The sequence below is a fragment of the Lutjanus erythropterus genome, chromosome 1 (assembly GCF_056507025.1).
Source record: "Lutjanus erythropterus isolate fLutEry1 chromosome 1, fLutEry1.hap2, whole genome shotgun sequence".
Classification (NCBI taxonomy): Eukaryota; Metazoa; Chordata; class Actinopteri; order Lutjaniformes; family Lutjanidae; genus Lutjanus; species Lutjanus erythropterus.
The window spans coordinates 3,896,492-3,919,180 of NC_139317.1; the positions used below are offsets into that span (position 1 = coordinate 3,896,492).

The 22,689-nt window shown below is 42.0% G+C and overlaps 1 protein-coding gene across 2 annotated transcripts; it reads right to left on the reverse strand.

The window, feature by feature from the left end:
• Positions 1-221: 221 nt before the first annotated feature.
• Positions 222-22,589, reverse strand: jph3a (junctophilin 3a). 2 transcript variants are annotated; one of them, XM_084723572.1, is made up of 6 exons: positions 22,227-22,589; positions 21,116-22,082; positions 9,533-10,313; positions 7,931-8,055; positions 4,054-5,300; positions 222-2,056 (listed from the first exon to the last, which is right to left on the reverse strand). In XM_084723572.1, the coding sequence occupies exons 2-6, from the start codon at positions 21,495-21,497 to the stop codon at positions 1,976-1,978; spliced, it is 2,616 nt and encodes an 871-aa protein (XP_084579698.1). In that variant the 5' UTR covers positions 21,498-22,082; positions 22,227-22,589; the 3' UTR covers positions 222-1,975. The 2 variants fall into 2 exon arrangements, with proteins under 2 accessions (XP_084579698.1, XP_084579620.1); XM_084723494.1 differs by having other exon boundaries at positions 21,116-22,589.
• Positions 22,590-22,689: the final 100 nt, after the last annotated feature.

Genomic DNA, 22,689 nt, shown 5'->3' on the forward strand with positions numbered 1-22,689 from the left:
ACCCCGGTCCTTAAAAAAAAAGTATCTAGGAAAGTTTATCCTGGCCAAAACGTTTTTTTTTTAACTGTTCTTAAGTCATACACAAAAGACTTAGACTTAGAAAATATACATTTTTTTTGTCTTTCTTGCTTCTCAGGGCTTCCATACTTTAAAACAAAAATCATTTAAAAAATCCAAATCCAATAAATGAGACAGCAGTAATAATAACCACAACAAACTCATTAATTTCAAACATTTCATTATTTTCTCCACATTAACTTCGAAACAACCTCATAAACCAAAGAGTAAGAAAGAGCATGCTCGGGCATGCAATGATGTCACAACATGATGATGCCACTGGGTGCGAAGTATAAAACATACAGTAGCAGAGAGTTTCTTTTTATATCATTCATAAACTCAGGACGTTTTTCGGTATCCACTGAGAGTTAAAAGCTAGCGTTTTTATTTTACACTGCTCTCCACGTCTCACGTTAGCCTTGTGTTGCTGGATAAAAGAGAGACGAGAGGGAGAAACTCACAAACTGACACCAGATTGAGCAGGCTGAACAAACATGCTGAAAAAAATCTCATCCGGCCCAAAAAGTGTCTGGAAATGACACCGTAGAAACCCCATTTTTCCCTTTTTGACTGGTCCAAAAGGGGGACTGGGAAGAGAGAGACAAAACAGTGCATGCCATTTTCAGGGTGAGAGGGAGGGGAGGGGGAGGTCTGTGGGGCGGGTGGAGGGGGGTGGTGGGGGTGGGTGGAGGGTCACCTTTCGTTAATGTTGAAGGTTTATCGTCTCCTCTTAGCCTGGGGTGTTTTATCTCGGGGGGGTTGGGGCAGGGGGAAGTTTTTAAATAAATCAGAGACGGAAAATGAATAAATACGAGGCACTCAGCATTCTCTCTGTCTTGCAAACTGCAAAAAAGTAACAAACTTGAATAATAATGACACATACACATATATAGTAGAATTAGTGGTTATAACATAACAGTCTCAAGGCTGTACAAAGGGGCAAGGCTGAATCCTCCTCAGTATGTCAGCAGGTAAATGTGAAGTGTGTGTGTTTTTTTTTTTCTTTTTTTCTTTTTTCTTTAATGCGTGCGAATGTGTTTGTGTGTGTGGTTTCACTTAACAATAAATTCTGGAAGTTCCTCGATGTTTAGACTCGTGGGTCTCGGAATCAAACGTGAATCTGATTCGGTCAGATTTGATTTGAAGTGTTGTCGCGGCGCCGATTTCCCAAATCTCTGCCGACAGGAGGTGATAACCAGGAAGGACGGAGTGCGTTACAAATGAGGACAGAAACGGTGATGTTAAAGGGATAGAAAATGCACTTTTAAAACCCCACACAGCCTCATGCAATGGTTGTGTGCGTTCATGTAGTTCGTAGTGGAAAAAAAAGAAAAGAATAATGACGGAGCCCTTTAAAATGGATCTACTCTTGCAGCATAGTTCTGTATGTAGCGCATAGTGCGAATTAGAGACTGGTGGATGGGGCCGAAAGGGGAAAGGGTTAAAAGGCAAAGAGGGGTAAATAGGATGGAGTGTGTGTGCCATGCCCTTGGTTAGCATGTTCTCATGATAACCAGGAAACAAGGGTTGCTATATTCTTGTCTAGAGTGGATGGAAAAATGGGCAAAACTGCCTGTGCCATCTCCAGTCCAGTTAACAGTAGCTGGTGGACACCCATGCACGTGTGTCCCGATACACCACGCTAGTTTAAAGCTGCACTCTTTACTTTCTTTACTTTTCTTTTCTATGGTTGCAAGCTCAAAATAAGCATCTGGAAAGGAAACGGTGCTTTCATAGAGAAACTCAAACGGGCTTCAACAGAGGTGGAAAGACCAGTAGCAACAATAGAAAGGCTCTGCTGTGTCCGTCACTCGGGCTGCGGGCTCCAGTCGAATAGGCAGAAATGTCCGTCTCAGTAAGTAATAATATAATATACCGTAGTTATCAATAAGTCTTAGTAGATCATACCTGTATAAGCTTAAATAAAGAAGTGAATGAAAAGAATGGCTACTCCAATATTGAGTAAAATGACCATAACCACCAGAATAGAGCTGGAGCCCTGAAAGAGACAAAGAGAGGAGAGAAGAAGAAGTTAGTCCAGTTAATGGAAGCAAACTTTCAATGGAAACAGATTTAAAAAAAAAACATGCAGTTAGACTCAACAGTCGCAACTGATGACACCACATTACAAGCAAATGGCAGTTAATGTATTTCATACTGCATTCTGTACTGTGCAGTGTGTATTTACTGCATTTATTTTTATTTGTTAGGTACATGTATTTACTGCAGTCCGTACTGCACTGTGCATGTTATTTATTGTGTCTGCTTGTTATGTGCAGAACTACAGATGGAAATCAGCGTCTCACTACATCTGGAGCAACTGTGTTTTCATTTCGTGTAAATGATTGTCACTGCACACTGTCCTTTTATGAAGAAAAAGTAACTAGTTACATTTAACAATGTAATGGAGTTATGTAACATGTATACAAGACTTTACTTGTAAAGAGTATTTCTATTTTACACTTTTCTTTTAATGATATCTATAATTATATCTTTACTCAACACTGTCTCCTGGATGTTGAATTTTTCAAATTAATTAGAAGGAATAAACAAATTCTTAAAGCCACACTGACAACAGATCCTTTAGTCTGAAGAATTAGATGTGTGCCACCTTGTGACATGGCCGTCTTGGGAGTTAGGGAAAACTAGTTTTGCCTCTTGTGTTACTCACATTTTTATCAGTGTGCAAAAAATGTAATAGTTGTCATGGTTTGTTTTTTTATGGTCACTTCCTGTTTTATTTTGTTATGTCTTCCATTGTGTGTCTTTGTTGTTTTTACTTCCTACCTTCGTCTGTTTTCCTGCTTTTTTGGATCGCTGATTATTTTCACCTGTTCTTGATTGCCCTCATCCGTGTCTTGTTACCCTCCTCCTCTCCAGCATATTTAATCCTTTCTTATTAAACACACCTGAGAACTGTAATACGAAGGACGCTAAACACAGCCAGGCTTTCTTTGCATGAGCTGAACGACAAAACTTAAAACCCCCGATCACAGATAACAGGTATCACGACGGTGGTTATCAGCTTTCTTTGTTAACTCAGGCCTTCTTCCTCAGACTCTGTGTGTGGTTACATAAAAAAGGGGCGTTTGGTGTGTCATTTGACTCTGCTTCCGCACAAAGTGAACTGATTGCGAGCCGCCCGCTTCAGTCAAGATGAACAAGTCGTTATAATGAAAAGCTACAGAGAATAGAAAAAAATATGCGACATATCAACATGCATCACTGTTGCTGCAAGTAAGGCTGGAGAAGAAGAGGAATGCTGGCAGAAAATTACTGATCGATGGCGTGCCATCTTAATGCTGCCGTTTATTTCTAATATTATATATTAAAGAATTAAACTTCATTCAGCAGATTTAAACATGATGCTGTTGGTCTGACACAATTCCTTTTCGTTAGGAAAAGAATTGGCTTAAGAGTGACGCTTTTTTACAGCTGATCTGAAAATGAGAACATAACCTGCTCCCGACCAGGTTATGAGTTCAGCATCAGTTACCATGGTGATCTTGCCAGGCTAAAAGGGACACATGTTCGTGACACTGAAAACTCTGACTTTAGACTCAACATACCTCGCTAACACATTAATCTCGCTTTGTGGTTGCATTTGGTTCCATTGTGCTCCTTCCTGCTTGACATTGACCATAGTGTTAACGTCTGTACATGAAGTATCAAGTGATTAGCTTAGCATAAGAGTGCAAGCAGGGAGAAACTGCTGATCAGGTTCTGTTTAAAGAAACAAAGGAAATCTACCTACTGATGCCTCTAAAGCTCACAAATTATCATGTTGTTGTTTAAATCAGCACACAAACATGTAAAAAGTTGTGGTTTTATAGAGAGATACATGCTGGAACTGTTATATAAGTTCTTCCTTTGATGATTATTGATGATTCAGATGTTATAATTAACCCTCAGCAAGTAAACGAATTCTGCAAAATGTGGATCTCCTTACTAATCCAAACAAACACACACACAGTCTGTGTCTGTGCGATGACTCACTGAGTTTGATTTGAGGGTGAGATGCTCTCCTTCCTGCTCCAGAGTGATGGGCTGAGACTTTAGGGGCGGGGAGAGGGTGAGGTCCCTGTGCAGCGGCCACTCCTCCAGCTCCGCCCCCACATTCAGGTTGTCCAGCATCTGTACAGAGTCCATGGATCCCTCTCTGACCGGCCGAAGGCCTCGGGATCGCAGACGGTTGTTTTTGGGGGCCGGGGACTCCGGGCCCAGCCCCCGCGACGTCTGCGAGTCCGGACACTGGAGCCTCATGTCCACCGTATAGTCATTCATCCGCTCCTCGTCCTGCTCCGTGAGGCGTGAGTGGGCGGGGCTCCACCTAAGGGTGCTCTCAGCAGTCCAGCCCCCGGTGAGGCCGTCTAGCCTTTGGTCGATTACAGCATGCTCGCTCAGCTTGTGGTTGGAGGGGTTGTGCTGCTTTGGATGGTGGTTGGAGTAGACATGCTCTCGAGGGTTGTAGCTAGAAGAGACGTGGTCCTTTGCATTGTGATTGGAGGAGATATAATCTTGGGACTTGTGATTGGAAGAAGCATGCTCAGAAGTCTTGTGATTGGACATGTTATGTTCCAAGGCCTTGTGATTGGATAAAATGTGCACCTGCGGCTTGTAGTTGGAAGAGGCATGCTCGCAGGCCTTGTGATTGGTGGAAGAATGATCCCATGTTTTGTGATTGGACGACGAGTACTCCCTTGACTTGTGATTGGAAGAGGCATGCTTGGAGGGCTTTTGGTTGGACAGGGAGTGCTCCCACGCTCTGTAGGAGGAGCCGTGCTCCCAGGACTTGTGATTGGACAGGGATTTCTCCCGTGGTTTGTGGTTGGACAGGGGGGCTTGCTCGTGACCGTTAATTTGGCCCTCCTGCTCCTCCAGGAGGGACGGCGTGGTGGAGCGGCTGCTGCCTCCTCGGTCAGGATACATGTCATCAGTCCAATTGTTGGCCCCGCCCCTCGGAAGATCCATCCCCCGCCCCTCCACCAGCACCTGGATCTCAGCCCCGCCCTGATCGTCCACGGCGCTCTGGCGCATGAAGCAAGCATTTCTGGGGCGATGGGCGTGCTTGGGCGGGCTGTGGGGGGGCGAGGTGGGCACGCTCAGCACGGGGCTGAGATCAGGTGTTATTACAGGTGGCGTGGTGTCCGGCGTGCACAGCTCCGGACTGTCTGTTCCTGTGGAGATCACCTCGTGGTCTTTGTCCTTGGCGTCCTGGTGCTTGGGCCTCTGACATTCGAGCCCTATGAACACAGTGGGAGAATAGCACCAATGAAGTGATCTGGCACCAGTCCACAGTGTGTGTGTGTGTGTGTGTGTCTGAGTGTGTGTGTGTGTGTGTGTGTGTGTGTGTGTGTGTGTGTGACAGCATGCAGGGTAACAAAAGGAGAGAAAAGCTTCATACAAACTGGAGCTTGTGCTGACAATCACTGCTGGCTCAGAGAGGATCATGGACATGAAGATTAATCCTCTGCAGTTTATTATGAGGTCAAAATATTAATGTAAACATAACAGATCTGTTTTTGAGTCCAGTTACTTAGACATGTTTCTATGTAGGTTTTAAATGAAGATAATGGGTGCAGTTCAGTCATTTCCATCATGCTGCCTTTTTTATTTAGTCACGACTTGTGACTAATTGTTACAGCCTCAGGTCTCTTGGGGAAATTAAGCAACAAAAAAAGTGGACAAAAAATTGGCAGTAAAATAAATTTGTGTTACTGTAGCTCCTTAAAGGGATAGTTCTGATTTTTTGAAGCGGGGTTGTATGAGGTATCCACAGTCGGTGTATCACCTACAGTAGAAGGCGGTTGGCACGTTGCCAGTTTGGAGAAGCAGCAGGAGTACCGTGTAGGAAGAAGTAATGAACTGCTGTGTGGACAGGGTCAACAGCAAAATGTATTTTAGACACCTAAAAAATCTATATCAGTGTAAGTGTATGATATATTTAGAATATTTTCACCACTTTACCTTGCTGTAAGACGCCCTTTCCTTATAGGAAACAGCGATTACATAACTCAAATATATCTCTTTTTAAAGCCACAAGACTCCATTGAGAAAAACAATAATTTTACTTTGCAGAAGACAGGAGCTGCTGGTTTACATCTGCCTTGATCAGTTAGTTTGTTTGCATTATTGTGTGGCTTCAGTGTTTTAAAGGGTTAGTTCAGTCATACAATAATGCAAACAAACTAACCGATCAAGGCGGCAGTAGACAAACAACTCCTGTGTTCTGCAAGGTAAAATTACTATTTTTTCCAAAGGAGTCTGGTCGCTTTGGAGAGAGCGATGCTCTGCGCCTCATATGAGGGCAGTTTCCCATCAGAAAAAGCTGTTTGACAGCAAGGTAGAGTGGTGAAAATATTCTAAATATACTGTTCACTGACATACTTACATACATTGTTGGTGTCCACAGCAGATCATCGCTTAGCTTCCTACACTGGTGCTCCTGCTGCTTCTTCAAACTGGGGGCGTGTCAACTACCTTCTACTGTTGGTAATACTCTGACTATTAATAAGTACCTCATGCACCCACACTTCAAAATACTATCCCTTTGATCAGCTGACAAGAAACACAGTGCCAAATGAATGCTAATTTGGTTGTCTGTTGGATATTAGGCGATAATAGAATCACGTCTTTTCCTAAATGTGGAAAAAAAATATGATGGGTAGTCTATGGCAAGAGACAAATTATTTTTTGATTCTGTCTGAACTGTGCCACACACAGACATTGTAGGTTCAGCGGCTAATGTTAGCTTTTAGAGCGAGACAATAATGACATCACTCATGCGACTTCCGGGTGTGTATTCCTTCAAATCACATATCCTCACAGTCTGAAACATCAACAGTTTTACAACAAACTGTGATTGTCTTAGCTTTAAAATTATCTTTTAAATTGACATGTGTGATTCACACACACACAATTCAAACAGGGTTGTATTTTTCCACAGTAAGGTCCCACGGTGGTCCACTGGAAGAGGCGTGACTAAAGCACTTTATTGTTTGCTACCACAGTTATATGACATGAAAAGGAAGCAGTGTTTGCAGCTCGTCGTGTTGCCACAAAGTGGCCAAAACAATTAATTCAGCTTTAAACTTTGGTTTAATCCATCACACAGGTTTAGATTCACAGATCACTTGTCAGCCATCTGAGCACGTGCACGTTTAATTTAACTGGTCAGCTGTGTTAAAATAATTCAATTTCCATTAAAAAGCTTCATGTGACCTACAGGTTCCTCTGCTGTTGAAGACATGTGATAGATTTGATTATTTGATATGAGAATAGTCACTGATTTACGGCTGCAACTTATGAGTATTGTCATTATCGATTAATCTGTTGATTATTGTCTAAATTCATTGATTAATAGTGAAAAATGCTTGTTATAATTTTCCACAGCACAAGATGATGTATTCAAAGGGTTTGTTTTATTCAGCCAACAGCATAAAGAGCAAAAATATTCAATTTAATATCATGTAGGACGAAGAAAAGCATCAAACCTTGAAACTGGACCCAGCAAATGTTAAGTAAAACAATTAACAGATTATCAAATAATAGTTCTGTCTGTCAACTAATCAATTAACCGACTAATTGTTGCAGCTACACAGTGATTACATCATCAGTACATTATCAGATTATCAGTATTTAATATTGAGCAGTTTGACTGTGAGAATATCAGTGCTGGTATTGGTTTTCAGACAGTCACAGATTTTAAGCGATTCTCAAAATGTATTTTTGTATCATATCATATATAAGAGCCGGTGGTGAATCATCTCTATAAGATACAAATGAATCTGACCGATGATCCACGAAGCAGCATGTGTGAAAGCTGATTTTTTAAAACATTTTTGAGCTGAAGGTAAAGCTGCTGCCTGCTCACCGTTCCCATAGATGTGGAAGGAGGGGGAGAGCTCTTTGGCAGCTATCCGGGCCAGTCGACACTCCTCCATGGCCTTCTGCGCCACTCCTTCAGCTGCCTCCGCCTTCCCACGAGCGTGGCTCATCCTGAGCAGGACAGGTAGAAACACTGCAGTCAAACAGGCTGAAGCTACAGAGGTATAGATTATTGATTCTGTATCTATAAAGACAGAGTCATTCTGTTTTATCTTTATCAAATCATACCCAGGAAATTACTATCCAACATTTATTTTATTGACTAATTTTGTGTTCTTAAAAAAAAAAATAGTCTTGTTTTGTTATGTTTCAGCACTTTGAGAGCAGAAAATGAACTGACATGGACGTAAAGAAGTTTAATTGAGAGGTCGCCCTTTTACACTTTGGCTGTGACTTTTTCATTTTAACCTCTAAACCAAAAACATGGAAACAACCATATGTCACTGTGCTTTGTGTTTAATTATCCGATATTAACAGAGTTGTTACGTTCTGTGAAAGTCAGCTACTCAAATCAACAACATCTGAAGTAGAAATGTTTCTGCCTTTTGATAAAAGCTCCTGACATTCGATGTCAATCACGACTTAAACAGAAGAACTTCAAGTTTATCAGTTATATCTGAGGGTTTTTAAAAATGTGATTTGTTTATAATGTATGATGAGATTGACTTTTCATTGATTTTGGTACAGAACTTATTCCATATTTGGTGCCAATCCCCAACGTCCGGGGTTTACAAAAATGCATCCTATGTGCCAATGGTCTCCCTTCCCCGAATGGAAAATGAAATGCATGAATTATATTTTAATCATTCTATTTCAATACTTTTACTTTCAATTTTTTAAGTATGCTCTACCCTCCCAGTAGTGTTGCTAATATAATCAAATTCGAAAATTCAAATTCAAAAACCAAATTTTGGTCAACGTACGTATGAGTATGTGTTGTGAAAATACAATCTTCCCAAGCCCTTCTAAAAACATTTTTCCAAGTGACCTGACTCAGGTTTCTGCAACATACAGTATAAATCCTGTTGGTTGGGGGAGGCGAGGGGACGGCATCAGTGCCGTAACCTCCGTCACCGCCTTTTTGCTAAGGGTTGAGTGGGAGTTTACATTTGAAAAATCCAGAAAAACAGCAGGAAGAGTCACCCTTTAATACAGCAATCGACCACGGCGTCAGACTGTGGCCCTGAGACAACATCTTAGGAATGGCAACTTTTAGAAAGCTAGCGAGTGTCACTGGAATTACATTCTGTCAGCCAACGCTGGTGCTGTTAGCCAAAGCTAGCCATTTCAGAGGACGACTAGACAGTTTAATGAGGCAGTGAGACGGAAAAGCCACCACACAAAAACTCTGTATGGTTGAGGAGATAAAGATCAAGTTTTGCTTCATCTGGCCTCTGGGGACAGATAAAGTGACCTTATTTATCTGCAAACAGGTGAATTTGGTGCTCAAGGAATTTAAATAACATAATGAGAATCCTACAAGTTCATGGGTTTTCTTGTGTGGCCCTCAATCATATGCTGGCTCCCTAAATTGGCACTCAGTCTTCAACACCACCCCACGTGTTTTGCTGTAAAGGAAAGGCCTCACCTTGACATGGCGATCTCTGCTTTCTGCTTGGCGATGTCTGCGGCCTTCTCAGCAGCCTCGACAGCACGGTCCACCTTCTCTCTGATCTTACTGGCCCTCAGTGGGATCAGATTCTTGCGTTTTCCACTCACCAACACGTTCTGCTTGTACTTTCCTTCCTCTTTGGTGCCGTCAGGGAAGGTGGTGCATCCGTACCCGTGCCTCTTGTTTGCCGCCCATTCACCTTCATAATGCAGGCCGTCTGAGCGCCGGCTCACGCCCCAGCCGGCCCTCTGGTCGCTCCGCCACTCGCCAGCGTACATTTCTGTGACTGTGGCGTCCACAGGAGCGCCCTGTTCACTCTCGCTGGCGTTGGAGTGGATGTCAGATGCAGCAGAGCTGACGGTGCTCATGCCGGCCTCGCTGCAAAAGGAGCTCTGCTTGCTGAGCTGACTGGCCAGCGAGCTTTTGGACTCGGAGCGCCGCAGCTTCAGGCCACTCAGGATGGACTGGCGGAAGCGGCCTTTTCTCTTCCTCTGGCGTTCGGCTTCACTCGGAGCTGTCAGAGCAAACCCACCTCGCCCCACAGGGCTACCAGCCAGCCCGGCCACCACCCCGTCTGTGGGCGTGGTGGCGGAGCCGTCCTCCAGCACAGCCGGAGGGCCGTGGCTGTGCTCGGAGCGGAGGGAGTTTATGGACGTTCGCAGAGGGAAGAGGATGACGGCCGCCATGCCGTACGGTACACTCTGCCGCACGCCATAGCCATGACGCATCCCGCCGAGCCACTGTCCCTGATAGGTTCCTGAGAGACAAACAGAGACATAAAAAGAGTCAGGATGGGAATCTTTTCTGAGCTGCAGGGCTCTTTTAGTTTGTCTGTCTGATGGGCAGTCGGTCCACCACTTTGATCCAGACTGAAACATCTCAACATCTATTAAATTCACTGTCATGATCCTCAGACTTTTCCCCCAGGCAACCGTGAGGTTGACATTTATGGTTTTGAGTGAAATGTCTCCACAACTGTTGGATGGATTGTCAAGAAATTTGGTTCAGAGATTCACGTTCTGCTGAGGATGAAGTAAAACTTTGGTGATCTGTTAACTTTTCATGTAACACCATCATCAGATCAACATTTTAATTTGTCCAGCGAGAACCAACCGGGTTTTCAACATTGATTTCTAATTGAAAACTTTAGACCTCTTTTCAACCAGCTAAAATGTGGTTACAGCATCATCTCACAAAACACTGAGTGACAGACTGAGTGCTGCCAGTAAGAAGCTTCCAGCACATCACAGAAGTTTCCTGTAAAGTGTTGCTGTAGTCTAACGTGCACGCACAGTAAGTATATTGGTTACAGCTGTGACTACTCAGAAAGTACATGTACCGGGATGTAACATAAAGAAAGATGTGGCTGATGAGTGAGTTAGTCCAAAGTGACATTAGGCTTTATTTGCACAACGCCAATCCATGTCTTCAAATAGTCGGTCACAGTTACCAGGTCAGTGTGACAAAACCAGCCCAACAGTAGATAAAAAACGGCCCAACAGTCAATAAAACCAGCACTAGCACTCAGAGAGCATTAGGCATGTCATATTGGTGTGTTTATGTGGCCGGTGTGTGACACGTGCCAGATTCACGTGTGTATGTGCTTATCTGGAGTCAGTTTGGTAGGATTTAGGTATAAATTAAAAAATCTCTTAAAATGGACTGGTTCACCCAACCAGCGACAAAAAAATCATCCTGCACTTCAAAGTAACTCAACTCTGTAGGAAAAACACAGAACTGGTGACCATGTAGTTGGTAAAAAAACAAAAAACAAAAAAAAAACGTTTTAAACCAATACCAAACGTCTTTCACCTGCAAAACTAATGGCGTTCCCATCAGTCTAAGTTGCATTTGGTGCTAATTACAAAATGCTATCATGCTAACATGCTCAACTAAGACAGTAAAGAGGTTCATTTTTTTCCTTCAAGACCGTTGGGAAGTAGTTTTGGTGTCTAATCCTAACCACGTACTTTACTCTTACCTAAAACTGTGACTGAAAACTGTAGCAGTTTTTTAAAAATTCAAAATAATTGACAAGTCTAAGTGACATGTAGCTTCACACAGGATACGAACCCCAGTCTGCTGCGTGAAAGCCCCTGTTCATCCCCCCACAACCTCCTTCATAAACTTCTCCTAGCTGCCGATATGCACACTTGAACTTACAGCATGACCAGTGGGACTGTGCTCACAGATAGCTTTCGGCTAAAGTGCAAACCAACCACAGCAAAGTAGCACTAGCCAATTGTAGCACAACAGGGTGGGACTAACCAGAACCGTCTTTAAGAAAAAAGATAATGCTGGTAAACATTATACCAGAATAGGATCAGGTACGTGACAGCGATTCAGCCAACAGTTTATGAGACATTTCTCTAAAAGCAACTTCATGGTGGCACTAAAGGAAAAGTTGGCAGGATTCATCCTTTGGGGATTATTTATGCACAATTTCATGGCAGTCCATCTGATAGTTGTTGAGATATTTCAGTCTGAACATGGCTAAAAAGTACCAAAGTACTTATCAGTCCAAAAGCATGAAAATTCTCTCCTGATGTGGACTGACAAAAGTCAGAAAGAAGAATATTTGGTAGATGTACTGTGACCTGCAACAGACAGATCCATTCTCATGTGTAAAGGTTTATGTGGGTGATGCACTACCAGAAATAAAAATCTTTGAAATAATTCAGTGCCAAACTGAGGCCTGTTGGTACAACATTAAAGCTGTGAAAACAAACCCAGAATAACACCAGATACTGTATTTGGCATTTCCTTGACTCCAGAAAAGTACATATGCACTTTCTAAGAAGTGGCCAAGTGGTAGTATTTATGGAGCGAACCGCATGTCTTCGTGCCTGAGCTGCTCAAGATTTGGCAGATTTTACAGAGTGGGCGCATGGAAGACAAACCAAGATACTACAGAAAGACAAGACAGAAGTAATCGAACCCGATCAGTATTCAGATTGATCAGAAGTAAAATGTTCTCTCACATATAAACGTTTAAATCCATCAGCCTAGTTTAAACCACAGAGGCAGCCACGTATCATGTCCTGCTCTCCATCTTTTCCAATGAAAAAATAAACCTGTCGACACCCAGACCTCCTGGAAGGAGGAGAAGAGCTCCCTGGAGAGACTTAGACACAAAGCCGGTCTGCTGTAGTGAGAGGTCACCACATTACACCCCCCCCTTCATCCTCTCCTCACATCCCCGAGGTGGTCAGACTCAGAACAGGAGGTGAAACAGATCCAGAGTTTCATATTTCTGGGCAGGAAACTCGACAGCCTCCTGTTCAACTCTCAGCTCGTCAGTTTCATTTACAGGGGCGCTGAATCGTTCCTGCTGACGAAGCTGCGGAGCCTCGTGTCACGAGAGGCATTTTAACAGCTGTCTACGTTTTATTCATACAGTCTGAGCTCAGCCTCAGCTCATCTGAGTCAGAGTAAAAAGTGATCGATCAAGCAAGGTGACTGAAACGAGGGCTGCGTCTAACAATTCTCGACTAACTGAAAAAACTGAAAGTCTCTAAACATCAGGAAATATTGAAATATCTTTATTGGAGTTTGACTCAGTTCAAATGATACATAAGAGAAAAGCAGATTCTCTAATTTGAGAAGTTAGAGCTACATAATGTTTCATGTTTGTGCTTGAAAAGTGAGTCAAGCTACACATTTTCAGCTTAACTGATTAAACAGCTGACTACTCATTTCAGCTCCAATTGAAACCACTTTTTTTCAGTCAATCCAGTGAAATTTCATAACTATAAAGTTTGAAAACATGAAAGTATAAACATTTTATACAGGAAATGACAAAAAAGACTAAATTGGTTAACTGCTAATAACTCGCAAAACAACATATATGATCATTGGAGAATGAGGCGGCACAACTAAATGCAGTCGCACCGAAACTGCAATATGGCCAAGTGCAATATCCAAACCACAGAACCGCGACCAAATTGTAGTTTTTTTTGTGTGAGAAAACATTATTTTAATAAGGTGCTTAAGTACTGCATACATGAACTGGGGTCCAGAGTTTTTGTTTGGACCCAAACAAATGTCACATCATCACAATTTAAACTTTTTTTTCCAGTAAAAGTAAATAGTCATGCAAGAACAATCATTCCCACGAATTATACCACATAATGCAATCGCAATTTCAGCCAAAATAATCACAATATGACCAATAAGACTTTACCATATCATGCAGCCCTATTGGAGAGTAGAAGTGGCAGGCGAACTGGACCCCTCGCACTCATCTCATAACCGTGTCAAACAGTTCGGTTACGTAAAGGCACCAAAACTGCTTGGATAAGTTTGGGGTTTTGGTTAAATTAAGTATTTTAGTACGTTAAAATAAGTCTGCATTAACTTTTGGTTTTAAAAGGCACAAAGAGAGACTCTTGGATTTATGTCTGGGTGTGTTTGACCCATCCGTCCATCTCGACCTCCTCCCTATGTGGACTTTCTCGCTCTTTAGATAAATAGATTTTAGATTTTAAAGAAATTGATTTTTTTTTTATAAATATGGGTCATAATAAGCTACTTGCACAGACGACCTATGTGACAATTTTCCTGCTAAAAAGCGTCTGTGTAGATCTGGGTGATTAGAATTGGTTAAAATGTTGTTGTCAAAGGTAAAAAAAACAGTTTTTGTGTGGGTACACTGACTTTTGGCCTCATATATGCATATTTCCTATGAAGCCTGGCTGGTGTCACAGAGGCCAAAAAAAAAAAAATCTAACGATGAGAAAAGATCATGACACTAAACAATACTGCTAACATTAAAAGTCAAAGTAATTTCTAGTCAAGCATATTGTATGTTGACAAAACTGAAAAATATATTACAATAAAAATATATTGACAAAACTGCATGAAACCCAAACGACTCATTTAGACTGACGGTATTTCACACTGCATGAAACAGCATAATAACATGTTTTGACTACTTGCTGCGGCAGAACATGCTGTAAATGCAACATTTACACATCCAGCAGTTACAGAGGAACATTAGCATCAATTTGAACTTGTTTCTGTTGATGTCCTGATGAATATAAGTTCAATATTCCCTCTCTTTTAGCTCCGTTTTTGGTCTCCTCCACCTCCAGTGGGAAAGAGCTGGCTCTTTAAATGCACTATGTTCACCAGCTCACCAGTCTCTAACTGTGTCTGTCTGCTGTTTGGCAAAGATCTAGAACAGGAAATGTGCTGTAAAAGCAAACCAAGGCACTAAAGGACGCCTCAGGAGACCTCTTTTCATGTCCTGTGTGAAACCAAACGTCACTGTTAACTTATTTTAACTTAGGCATGCAAGTGAAGTACTGCTTTAACTTAACCAAACTGTTTCACAACGTTAACCACACGTTAATTATTGTTACGATGATGATGAAGGCCCAGTACACTAGTACTCTCTAATGATCATCGATAGAGCTGCAACAATTAATTAGATTTTTTTCTTTAAATGGTTTTGTTTGAGTGGTGGGATGCAGCGTGCAGCAAAGGGCCACGTGACCACTGCAGAGGACTGGATTAATCAATTACTAATGCATTGCTTAATTATTTTAACTATTCTGATTATCAATTAATTGGTTTGAGTCACTTTTTAAAGGAAAAAAAAGTCAAAATTTTCCTTTTTTTCTCCTTTCTGACAGTAAACTAAATATCTGGTTTGTGAGTAAAACAGGTTTTGGAAAACACTGACCATCATTTTTCACCATCTTCTGACATTTTTAAACAAACAACTATTATTTGATTAATCGAGAAAACAATCAAACGATTAATCAACTATGAAAATTGTAGCCCTAGTCGTATGTGTAATTTTAGGAGCCATTGGCAAATGACCTATTCTGTTCTTTAGCTGTGAGTACATTAGTTTTGAAAAATTAGTTTGAAATATGACAGCAACCCAGACATTGCAAACAAATGTCTAATTACACTGTTGTAACATAACAAAATAACAGAACAATAACTGATCGATATTTCACGTTCCTTGTAATATTATAAAGAGTTTAGTCTAGACCTGCTACGTAGGAAAACTTCTAACTTCAGTTATGATTTGGTGCTATATGAATAAAATTGAACTGACTTGACCTCAACCTGAGGTCACTGTTAAGAGGCATTTCCTACTGGTTAACAACGACAGATGTGGTTAAGTATCAGTGACATTACTGATGTTTACAGCGGTTCTGCTCTGCTGGAGGGTCGAGAACTCTCAGCTTTCTAATAGTACAATTACAGCCTCTTAATGAATGTGGTGATTACTTTCTAGGAAATGAACCATCTTTGGGCGTTTTCTCCATCACATTGTTTAAAAGTCAACACCACAGTGACATCAGTGAAATGTTTGTTTGCAGATGAGTAGCAACAACTCAGAGAGAAGCAAAAGATTCAGGAACAAGTTACTAACTACTCACGTTAGACGTGAGCAGAAAATATGAAGTAAGTGTGTAAATCTTTGGATAAATGTTTTGAGTTCTGTTCGAGTTTAATTAGCATTTTGGTGGACATCAGCCAGCACACGTCTTCATGTCTTGCATCGTGTCCTGTTAGTTCAGAATAGTAAAGTCCATAGATTTATTCTCTCCAAAAACAGTGTAGCTTGTATTAATAGCAGATACTTAGTATGTAGTGTAGAGCTGGAACTGTCCGTGGTGCTGAAATAAAACCCTCATAGATGCACTCAGGTCTCAAAGGTTCATGTTTTTCAAGGATGTTCTCTGTATTTTTACCAAATCCTTTTTTTTCCTGATTGTGGGCCTCGGGCTATTGTGTATTATTACTGTAAATGCATTGCCAATACTTCACTTACTGTGTCCCAAGTTAATAAATATGAAACTGCACTGTTAGTACACTTAGTATAATTAAACTTCACAAAGAAAGACAGAAAAAACAACAAGTTATTAATCAGTGCAGGAAAAAACAGACACTGTAGAGGAGTATCAGTATAAAGCAGCAGAAAGATAAAACACTCCAATATAGTTACACCTCAGAGCTGTACTTAAATGCAACACTTGAGTAAAATGTACTTTACTTTCTACCACTGGCAGTACTAATATAAAAGTAGTATTAGCATCACAATATACATACAGTACCAAAAGTTTAAGTACTCCAGAATGGTCAGTTTCAGAATCACATTTGTTAAATTATCTGATTATAATTATTGATGCATTAATGTTTAAATCGCTTTCATGTTGCAGCTGGTAAAGTTTGGGCCAATTTGAACTACATTTTATCAGGAGTGTCAGATGTTCAATATTAAATTGAAAAATGACTGAAATGACTTTTCAGTTTCAGGAATCAGTGATTCTCCCAGTATATTTTTTTCCTCTCCATCCCCGCCAACATGCGGCGTCCTGTGCTTGTCCACAGAAAGAAACAACACTTCAAAGACGACAGAGCCGTCATATCACACTTGATACCATAGAGTACCTTCATAAAGAAGAATTTTAAAATGTAAATGACAGTTGTCAATGCATAAACAGTATGTTTAAGAGTAAATATCAGTATGTCACACGTCACGCCACCCCTAATTCATAATAACATATAATCGTTAGTTGATTATATTTTGTATTGATAATTTGACTTGACAAAGTAACAAGTAACTGAAGCTGTAAGATAAAACTGTTGAGTAAAAAGTACAATATTTATTTTTGAAATATGGTGGAATAGAAGTATCAAGTTACGTAAAATGTATTTTGTTTTTCTTGTCAACTAACTGCAAAAACCATAGGCTTATAAATATTAGTATATAAACTGTCTACAGTTAATATGGAGTCTTGAATTGGGGTACATCTGCTGGAACAAGAATTTCCCACTTGCTGCAACGATTAATTGATGATAGTTGGTGATTAATTTAAGAATCAATTAATCAGTTATCATTTTGTTAAGAAAAAAAAGTCAAAATTCTTTGATTCTAGGCTCTTAAATGTGAATATTATGCTTTCTTTTGTTGTTTATGACATTAAACTGAAATATCTTTGTGATGTGGGCAAAATAAGACATATGAGGACGTCATATTTGGCTTTGAGACTCTCTAATTTAGGACTGCACAATTAATTGCAATTGCAAATTAAACACAATATGGCCAAGTGCATCATCAATCCAATTTTATGAAAAAAGAAAAATGTAAATGCAAATAACATTGTCATGGAAAACTGATAGTATTGCATATCGCAATTTCAGTCAAAATAATTGTAATATGCCTTTTTTTTCTTTACCAAATCGTGCAACCCTACATTTTTCACCATTTTCTAACATTTTAAAACAACAAACTGTTGATTGGGAAAATAACTGATTAATCAACAGTTTTAAATAATCATTAGTTGCAGCCCTAGTTTACTGACAAACCAAACTCCAGTCATAAAATGACTCATTTTGTTTTTCCTCTTATTTCTTAGTAAGTTTCCTAAATTAAAGTGTTTTGTCCTGTTGCCTCTGCGTTTTATCTTAATTTCGGCTATTAAGTTTTAAAAAAAAATCTTCTCACAGTAGAAACATGATTGACCACCAGGAGCTGTCCGCGGTGCTGAAACCACAACCACACCACTGTCTCGCGCTCGGCGGACCTGTCTGTAGGTGCACGAGGCTGCCTGTGGCCTATAGAATGGTTTAATATTACTTCAATAAGAACTTGCTCTGTTGACTGTCGTGTGTGTGTGTGTGTGTGTGTGTGTGTGTGTGCGTGTGTGTGTGTGTGTGTCCTGCACATTTATTGGGTTGTGGAAAATGTGTCAGCTCGTGCGTGCTATATTCATCTGTCGGCGGTCTCCCACGTGAGCGGAAGAGAGGAGCAGAGCTGTCGCGTGACGCAGTCTTTTTTTTTTCTTCACCATCTTTGTTTTTTACTTCACTGTCGCGTGCTCAAAACAGCAGGTAGCCAATAAAGACAAGGCCGTGATGCTCCCGGTAAACAACCTCCACCTTCAGTGCAGCGCACACACACACACACACACACACACACACACACACACACACACACACACACACACACACACACACACACACACACACACACACACACGGTGTTTTCACTCCACCTGCATCACTTATTGACCTCGCTCGCTTCCATTATCCGGGTCCTGCCGGCGGGGCTCGGAGGCGGGCGGTGCAGCGTCGGTTATCAAACGGCCTAGATTACAAACCCCCGAAGTCACCGGGAAAAAACACGAGACTGACAGGAGCAGACAGCCAATCAGAGAGCTCTCTGGTGTCTCTAGTGACACGCTGACCTGCTGTCTCCGCGTCACCATGGCGACAGAGGGTGTGATGCAGAGGGGAGAGGGGTGAAGGTGTGCTTTGATAATAAATCTGTGTCTCTAAACACAAGTGATGAGATTTCAACACGGTTTAATTTCTAATATTAGACACACACGTCCTCTTTTTAACACCCACAGCCTGTTTCTGTTTTCAAATCAGCTCATATTAATAATGAAGGTCGGTCAGTGGGACAGAGTGAAGGTGACAACACGGTGCTCCTAAAGTCAGGGTTCAGACAAAGTCCTGAAAGTTTGGGAAATACTTCATTTTAACCATGAATGTTTTCAATGTTGGCTTAAATTTGAATATTCTTCTTAAAAATGCCTAATTTTCGAACATAATCTGGTGTTCCAACAAAAAAATCTCTTAATATTTGAGATCAGTCACTTTGTTGTATTTGTTTGTCTTCTGGCAACAAAATTACTGAGCATGATCAAAACAAAGAATTCAGCAAAATAAACACATTGACAGTATACATTGATTTGGGTATAAAGAAATTTGCTGTTGCATTAATAATAACAACTTAGACATAATGATAAAGGCTTTGGAAATTTTTAGTTCTGGTACCTTCAAAGTGCTTCAAGTTTAGTGTTTCAATTTAAAAAGCTGCATGCATACGGACAAATGTCATAGTCATTTTGAGTCTATCTGTAGTGGTTTTGTGTGTACTTGTAGTCATTTTGTGCAGCCATCTTGTGTCCCTTTGTAGTGCTTTAGCTTATCAATGGTGGCTATGTCTCCTTGTAGTTGTTTTGTGTCTCTTTGTAGTAACATTTGCCTCCTTGTAGTTGTTTAGCTTATCAATGGTGGTTTTGTCTCCTTGTAGTTGTTTTGTGTGTCTTTGTAGTCACCATATGTCTCTTTATAGTTGTTTAGCATATCTGTGGTGGTTTTGTGTCTTCTTCTAGTCGTTTTGTGTCTCTTTGTAGTCATTCAGCGTATCCATTGTGGCTTTGTGTCTCCTTGTAGCCGTTTTATGAGTCTTTGGATCTTTTCCACTGAATAAGCTCTGGTTCTTGAATGGTTCCATTCAAGTTCATCGGAACCTTGGTTCTATCTAGTCAACCAACCCGTATTTCAACCAATTTTGAGCAAAACCATTGTAATGTAGGATGTTATCAACAGGGGGCATTGCAGATGGCACAACTGTGTGTTTGAACTGGGACGGGACCGGTTCCATGTTGGTGGAAAAGGCCTATTTGTAGCCTTGTCATCATTTTGTGTCTCCCTGTAGTCACCTTAAGTGTCTTTGTAGTCGTTAAGCATATCTGAGATGATTTTGTTTATCTTTGTAGTCATTTTGTGAGTCTTTGTACTCATCAAGCCGCTCTTTGTAGTTGTTTTGGGTCTCCTTGTAGTTTGGAATCCATTTGTAGTCGTTTTGTCTCTTTGTAGTCATTTAACATATCTGTGGCAGTTTTGTGTCTCAGTGTAGTTGTTTTGTGACTCTTTGTAGTCATCTTGCATTTCTCTGTAGTTGTTTTTTTAGTCATTTTGCATCGCCTTGTTGTCACCGTCCATCTCTTTGTAGCCGTTTAGTGTATCCATGGTGATTTTGTGTCTCACTGCAGTTCTAATGTGTGTGTCTGTAGTCACTTTGAATATTTGTAGTCATTAAGCATCTTTTTGTAGTCACCTTACATGTTTTTGTATCTCTTTTTAGTCGTTGTGTTTTTTGTGTTTCTTTTTTGTTTTCCTAGCTTTGTAATCACTCTGTGTTTCTTTGTTGTCATTTTGGATCTCCTTCTAGTTGTACAGCATATGTTGTGTCATTTTGTTTCTCCTTATAGTCATTTTGTGAGTCTTTGTAGTCATTAAGTGTCTCTTTGTAGTCACTTTGTGACTCTGTTGTCATCTTGTGTCTCTTTCAGTTACGTCCTGCAGGAGAAGCTGCCTCTCAGGTGCTGCTGTTGCTAGAAAAACCAGAAAGAGAAGCTGTCTGACTTCTGTCTAAAGTTCCCTGATCCACACTGACATTCTTCCCAGTAGATACACTTAATACTACAGAACAATATACAAAATATTGACCCCCCCAGGGCCCCTGAACCCTCTGGCCCCCGGGCCTGTGCCTGGCAGGTCTGCTCAGTGATCCATCAATGCATGTGGATGTGACCTACATGTTATTTATGTAGCCTACATTGGAGATGTGTTACAGTTGAGTTTAGCAGCAGCCAGCTAAGTAAGCAAGTCGCTCCACTTGCAGCCTGAAAATTAGAGTCGTTTTACTCAGAGAAGTCAAAATGGACTCAATCTGATCTCTAAACTGGTGTGAAAACAGAAGCTGTGGGAGAGACAGGAAACCAGCTTTAGCAGCCTTACCTCCATCAGAGTAGGTTTCAGTGCCGTATCCATCCTGCAGCCCGTTGCTCCACGTCCCCTCGTACCGAGCCCCGCTGGCCGTGCTCTCCAGCTGCCCGTAGCGACCTTTGAACCCCTGCGTCCACTCCCCTCTGTACTCCCAGCGGCCCTTGCTCTCCACGCCGATGCCATGCCGCTTGCCCTGCGCCCAGGTGCCCTGGTAGCTGTTCCCACTGGGCCACGTGTACACGCCCAGGACCTCGAAGCCGTGGCTCCAGGCGCCCGCGTACTCGCCCTGACCCTGGGGCCCCGTGCAGACCCCTCGGCCATGGGCCTTACCCTGCTCCCACCCCCCGCAGTACGACCCCCCGTCATCAAAGTCAAACCTGCCTCCAGTGGACATGCATGAAACAGGTTTAGGCAAATCCTTAGAACGTCAAGAAAAAGAAAAAACACGGGCCTGGTTCACTCAGAAGGAGCAAAGAGGGAGGAGGCCTCGCTTGAATCCGGTAGCATGGAGGTGCAGGCCCTCGACTCCTGTTCTCCTGTTAGTTTAGGACGTAAAAACACCAGCTCCTCATTTTAAAATCAACAAGACGCGGCCCGAAGAGCATCACCTGACGATGGAGAAGCAGCCTAAGCCTCAGCGACAGGTCTGGAGTGACGAACGTAGCTGCCGTGCATGCTGCTTCCCATGGGCATGCAGGCTCAGAGTGCTTCTCATCCTCCTCCTCCTCCACTTCCTCCTCCACCTTCCTGCTCCACGCAGCCTCGCAGCCGGGGAGCTCGCCGGCCCAACGCCTCGGCCGTGCAGCGGGGCACTCCAGACAAGCGAGGCCTAGGCTTTTCCAGCAGTCCCAGAGGCCCACAGAGCGGCGGCGGCGGTGGCAGCAGCAGCGACCGAGCTCGGCTCAATCAGACATCACAGCATCCCCACATCACTGCTGCTGCACCGGCACACACAGAGGAAGACAGGACAGGGATGCTGCTGCGCTCGAACGCCATTTAAAAAAAAAAAAAAAAGAAAAATCAGAGAAGTTGGAGATATTTCTCTATAGCATGGCCTGGAAATGAGCAATCCAGGCTAACACACATCCACAAACACACAGTCTCCTCAGCCTCACACACACACCTCGGCAGACATAACGGAGAGTGAATATCTCCTCTTATTCCTCCCCTCTTCCTCCTCTCCTCTCTGGCTGTGCTGTGATGTGATGTGATGTAAAGACGATGCTCCTCTCCTCTTCCTCCTGCTCCTGGAGATGTGAAGAGAAAAAGCAGCAGAAGAAAAATAAATTATTCCTCTCCTCCTCTTCCCTTTGTCCTCTCCATCTCGGCGCTCGCTCGTCTAAACCTGGATTGTTGTTGTATCCCAATTCCACCAAGTCATCTGTCCTCGCTTGTTTTTCGGCCTCGCTCTGCTCTTTCCCTTTCTATCTCTCCCTCTCTCTCTAAAATCTGCTCATTACAGGACTGTTCCACCCCAGCCAATACCCCTCCCCCACATACACTCACACACACACACAGAGCGAACACACACACTCCTTCTCTCAGCTCTTAAAGAGATAGAGACGGAGGGATGGTTGGTGCGAATA